Source organism: Megalobrama amblycephala, linkage group LG19, assembly GCF_018812025.1.
Source record: "Megalobrama amblycephala isolate DHTTF-2021 linkage group LG19, ASM1881202v1, whole genome shotgun sequence".
NCBI classification, from domain to species: Eukaryota; Metazoa; Chordata; class Actinopteri; order Cypriniformes; family Xenocyprididae; genus Megalobrama; species Megalobrama amblycephala.
In genome coordinates, this window is record NC_063062.1 from 29,383,075 (window position 1) to 29,389,074 (window position 6,000).

The window sequence follows — 6,000 nt, forward strand, 5'->3', positions numbered from 1 at the left end:
CAGCACGTTTTTGTATTTGCATGTGTTGTGAACTTTTGCAGCACATGTGTTGTCAAACTGATGAAGATGTTTTCTTTATTTGCTGGTGTTTTTTCTATTTGCATGTGTTTTCTTCATTTGCAGTGCGTTGAGCACTCTTGGCCACCATAGTTTCTGGTTTGAAAGACAAATATTATATTGACACAGACACAAAGACAAATTGACACTATATTGATATAATTTATTTGTCAAGTGTAAATGCAATGTATACAAATATTTGTGTAATCAAAATCAGAGGTTAAAAATGGTTGAATGAATGAAAATTAATAATTTAATTAGTATTTGTAACAAAGGGGCTATATGTATAATTCACCTTTGTTATTAGCGACACCGGTGGCTGTTAAGTGAACTGCAGCCAGCAACTTATTTATTTCTCAAACGTACAAGAGGCTGAATGTGATTCAATGCCCCATATTCTTCTCTTATAAGTACTGGTTATAAAAAGTTGGAAATGCCTTTGCAGCGATAATGTTAAGGAACATCCTGACAGGAGGTAGTCTGGGACGCATTCCAGTCAAAAATGAACAAGTCTAAATGTATCTGGTTGTTGAAACCACATATGTAAATTTTACTCCTCCCAATAATGCTAAAAAATAAATGTGTGAGAGAGTGTTATAGGCTAAATAACATGTTATAGCCAGATATGACAGCGCTACTGCAACACGCTGCAGATGAGATGCTGACTATCTCTTCAGTGAGCCGATGCGCAAACTGCTGCAAATGACGCTCAACACAAAATCATTTACATTAAAAATAATGAGACTGAATGATCTTACCAGTGCTGTTGCTATGCTCTCTCCTATTGCGGTCTTTGATTTTGAAATTAGCTGATGATCAATAAAATGCAGCTCATATTTGTTGCTTTTGGTGACGTGAACTCCATTAAAGGGCACCATTATGCAAAATTCACTTTTACATGGTGTTTGGACATAAATGTGTGTCCGCAGTGTGTGTACACAACCAGCTTATAATGTTAAAAATCCACCCACTTCTCTTTTATTAATCCCCAAAAATCATAAGTAATGTCTCAAAACAAGCCTTTGTAGATTCTGGGCAAAGTGACGTAACTTTGCACAGGCCCCGCCCACGACTGCTGACGGTCTCTGCCGTATTAGCATAGACCCCGCCCTGAGAGAGTTGTACACAGTCTGCCATTTTCTCCAGGCTGGAGCAGCTGTAGTGACAACAGTTTGTCGTAAGCAACTCATTTGTTTTGTTGTTGGATGTAAGAGTGAACATAACAGTCTTCATGTACTCCTGACATCAGAGCCGCTGAAGACTCAGTGGATTCGTTTTATTTTTAAAGAGAACGCGCCCCCATATACCTATATTCATTTATGTCTGCGCAAATCATTTTACACCAGACTGCTTTGTGAATGAGGGTCAATACAAAGGGACAATAGAAAACAGGTTTTGCTAAAAAGTTGTTACTCAAGGATGGATCAGTACCAAATGTTTGTGATCCAGCTTATAGCCTACAGAGCAATGCTGGTCACGGCAGGAATGAAAGGGAGAGCAGAGCACGCACTTTATTACAGTTTATCTGAGTTATTTTATGGATATAAAGTTTACCAGTTTATTAAGCACCCCTCGAAAAGGCATAAGGTCTGTATATATTTGTTTATATACAAATATATATATATATATATATATATATATATATATATATATATATATATATATATATATATATATATATATATATATATATATATATCACATATTTCATATATTTCACATTAATTCAAATTCTATAATAAAGGGAATTTCTATAATCACTTGAAAACAGTCATGAAGGATCATGGTATCTTATTTGATAAGAATCCGATTCCAAAAGACTAATAATAATAATATTTATTTATTTGTGTGGATAGATAGATAGATAGATAGATAGATAGATAGATAGATAGATAGATAGATAGATAGATAGATAGATAGATAGATAGATAGATAGATAGATAGATAGATAGATAGATAGATAGATAGATAGATAGATAGATAGATAGATAGATAGATAGATAGATCATGTTAGTAATCACCACTAGATGGCAGCACTTTCATCAGTTCTTGGCAAGTCTGAATATACTTAAATTCTTTAAAACTTTCATTAAGAGCAGAGTATTTAAACTAAATTCATTTGACTTTCAATATTATCTCTATTACCAATTTACCAGTAGTCAAAAAATAGTCAAATAAAAAGTTACTTTAATAAGTAAAAAAATAAACAACAACAGGCAATGTTTTTTTTAAACATGATTTTTATTAAATTCAGTTTTTTTTTTTTTTTTTTAAACTCATTAATTTATAAGCCTTGGATTATACAGTTTAAAGTAGTCATCAGCTGTTTGTGAATTACCAATTCACCAACAATCAACACCACCATTTTGTATACTTTTATAAGTTATTCTTATTCTCTTAATTTTGTTGTGATTGTTGTTTGTTGTTGTTATCGTTTTTGCTATTATTATTATTGCTGGTGTTGCTATTTTGTTATTATTTTGGTTTTAACTTTGTTTTATTGTTGTTTTTTTATCATTGTTGTTGTTATTATCATTATTTTTGTTGTTATTACTTTTGTTTGTATTTTTGTAGTTGCTATTTTTGTTATCATTATTGCTGTTATTATTTTTGTTGTCAACATGTTTTTGTTGTTATTACCTTTTTGTTTTTATTTTTGTTGCTATTTTTGCAGTTGTTGTCACTGTATTATGTTTGTTGTTGTTATTAAGTTATTTTGTTGTTATTACTTCTTTCACTTTCCCCTTCAAAAAATCAAGCATTTATGTCAAGCCCTGGTAAGCATATGTGCCGGAGCTCAGCCCCAGATGGCCATGGCCCAATACCCAACCACTTTGACGACAGACTTTGGCTCAGGCATTTCAGAATGACCCCCAGGGGTTCCCTTTAAAGATCTCGTCAAGACTGCGCAGTGTGCACGAGCGTCAAAAGAACACTGTCGTGCCACTGATAACAGCAGTAATGAGCATTTAGCATGATTTCAAAAACAACACATCCCAGCACCTGATCGCCTCTTATTTAACACAAACGAACAAACTGCTAATAAACTAAAGATATTTGTTTTGTACTAGTACCCATCCGTGCCAGCTTCGAAAAGTAGTAGGGACAATATTGACCCTGGCAAAAAGTGGTGGGTACATGTCCCACCCGTAAATTACGCCTATGCTTTCAAGTTTAAATACTGAATGGACTCTTCAGACTATAAAAGTAATGAAACGGTATCTTCTTTAATTGTCATGTTTTCTGACACCATTTGATATTTTTTCCTTCAAATGCTGAAAAATAGCCTACTGTCAACACACAGTGTTTCTGACTATACAAAGCAAGTGAATATGAGGCAACATATGGGACTGGCTGTCTGCTGAGCACTTAGCCATAACATTTTAACACTGTTTCGTTTCACATTTGGCTGTGATTTCGCAAAAGATTTTCAGATGTAGCTGGTTTGTATCTTTTATGCTATAATATGAATTTTATTTGACTAGCTAAGAAATGTCAACTGATAGCCTTTGTCGATACTAGGAGGCTTTGAACCTTTTCCATGTGACATGCACACCCACATAATGGGGTACTTAAAGGGATAGTTGAGCCAAAAATGAAAATTATCCCATGATTAACTCACCCTCAAGCCATCTTAGGTGTATATGACTATCTCCTTTCAGACGAACACATTCAGAGATATATTAGAAAATATCCTTAGTCCTCCAAGGTTTGTAATTGTTGTGAATGGGGGGCCGCGTTTTGAAGTCAAAAATAATGCACCCATCTATAAAAAAAAAAGTAATCCATAGGACTCCAGTGGGTTAATAAAGGCTTTCTGAAGTGAAGAGAAATGCATTTTTGTTTTGTTTTACTCATTTGGAGCAAGTCAACTTGCGCATTCTAAGTAGGGCCCAAATCCAGAAGACCTTTGTTTATCTTCAAAACACAAATTAAGATATTTTTGATGAAATCTGAGGGTTTCTGAACCACACATAGGCAGCAACGTCATTGCACATTTTGAGGTCCGGAAAGGTATTAAAGACATCGTTAAAATAGTCCACGTGACTACAGCGGTTCAACCTTAATGTTATGAAGAGACGAGAACACTTTTTGTGTGCAAAACAAAACAAAAATAACTTTTTCGACAATGACAATTTTTTTCTCTTCCCTGTCAGTCTCCTACGGGACCTAATGAGCTGGCAAATAATGAGTTTGTGTAATGATGTAGAACACGAAAGTGCTGCACAGCGTTCACTACATCAACAGCATAGGAGTCTGACACAAAAGAGAAGAAATTGTTGAATAAAGTAGCCACATGGACTATTTTAATGATATCTTTACTACCTTTCTGGACCTCAAAAGGTGCAGTGACATTGCTGCCTATGTGTGGTTCGGAAAAAATATCTTAATTTGTGTTCTGAAGATGAACGAAGGTCTTGCGGGTTTGGAACAGCATGAGGGTGAGTAATTAATGACAGAAATTTCATTTTTGGGTGAACTAACCCTTTAAAAAAATGCTTAAAAACATAATGTCCATATAAAAATACTTTTACATACAATACACATTTCAAACTGAATTTAATTACAGATAATTAGGAAAACGAACTTGTAAAGGACCGTCCATTAGTTATTAGTTATTAGTTGTGATGTTTTTGATCCAGTCAGTGTAGCGACACACCTCAGTATAAACCCCAGGAAAGCCTGGCTGAGCACAGCCTTCGCCCCAGGAAACAACACCTTTTAGTTTACCGTTGCACACTACAGGGCCACCAGAATCCCCCTGAGAAGAAAATTGGAAAATAAAAAAGATAAATTTGTGTTTTAATAAAAATATAAAATGCATAGAAAGAGGAAGACTAAGTCAATGACATACCTTACACGAGTCTTTGCCTCCCTCCATGAATCCAGCGCAGAACATGTTGTCAGTTATTAATGTACCATATGCACCCTTACACTGCATCCTTGAGACTACAGGCAAATTCAAACACTGCAGGACAGAAGCAGAGCCAACTGGAAAAAGAACATTAACTGTGCTAAAACTTGTCATCTTGTCAAACATATCTAATGATTGAATGCATGTTTTTATGCCTGACAATATTATATTAAAGTTTAAGAAGATTTTCATTACTCATCTCACCTTCAGTTTTGCCCCATCCAGAAACCAAGCATTGCTCTCCTGCAGAAGTGCAGTTGGTTGTCAGAGGGATTGGCTTTACATACTTGTTAAAGATGGCAGGCTTTGTCAGCTTGATCAGCATGATATCATTGTTATGAGGTTGATCATTATATTTCGGGTGAGGAATCATCTTATCCACCCCGATCTGCTGCTCTGTGGCTTCAGTAACATACACGTTGTGCTTTCCCAGACGGACGATGAGACGCGAACGTCTATTTGACAAGGAACATTTTACTCAGCTCTAATATGTTTATTCTATTAGAATATTGAATTTTAGTGTACTCATTCAGAAAGAGGAAACAGCAACAACGGTTTGCTAATCGATTCCTTAAAATGGTACTCCATTGTGAAAAAGGAATGTTTGATGGGGAAGTAGGTTTAGCATGGGAAAAATAGGAAGGTTATTTACTCACAAGAAGTTGCAGTGAGCAGCAGACACAACCCATCTTTTATTGATCAAAGATCCTCCACAATCGATAAGCCCATCCGTAAGGTACGCTTGCCATGGCTGGGAGTGGGGCGGACATTCGTAACCTCCAATGATTTTATGACCTGTGCTGCAAACTTCATTTAAAAATTAATTATACTATCTTTAATACAGGTCAGTATAGGTAAAAGCTAACAATTGTCATAAATAATGATTAATAAGAGAGATCTACATACCCACAGCCGCAGCCAGCAAAGTGAACACAACAGTCTTCATTGCAGTGGAGGAGAGAAGGACTGCTCACAGCTTTAGAGCACTTCTGCAAAGTTTAAGACCAGCATTCATGCTTTTAAGCAAT

At 35.5% G+C, this 6,000-nt stretch overlaps 1 protein-coding gene across 1 annotated transcript in view; it reads right to left on the reverse strand.

The window, feature by feature from the left end:
* Nucleotides 1–4,600: 4,600 nt before the first annotated feature.
* The window catches only part of LOC125254682 (trypsin-2-like), a 1,761-nt gene continuing 361 nt past the window's right edge, over nucleotides 4,601–6,000 (reverse strand). The window contains exons 1-5 of the mRNA XM_048169412.1: nucleotides 5,879–6,000; nucleotides 5,629–5,779; nucleotides 5,177–5,427; nucleotides 4,913–5,049; nucleotides 4,601–4,819 (exon numbers count right to left, since the gene is read on the reverse strand). The exon at nucleotides 5,879–6,000 is cut by the window's right edge and continues 361 nt beyond it. Of these exons, the coding sequence (XP_048025369.1) occupies nucleotides 4,670–4,819; nucleotides 4,913–5,049; nucleotides 5,177–5,427; nucleotides 5,629–5,779; nucleotides 5,879–5,918 (729 nt within the window). The 5' untranslated portion in view covers nucleotides 5,919–6,000 and the 3' untranslated portion in view covers nucleotides 4,601–4,669. The remainder of the gene's footprint in view (nucleotides 4,820–4,912; nucleotides 5,050–5,176; nucleotides 5,428–5,628; nucleotides 5,780–5,878) is intronic.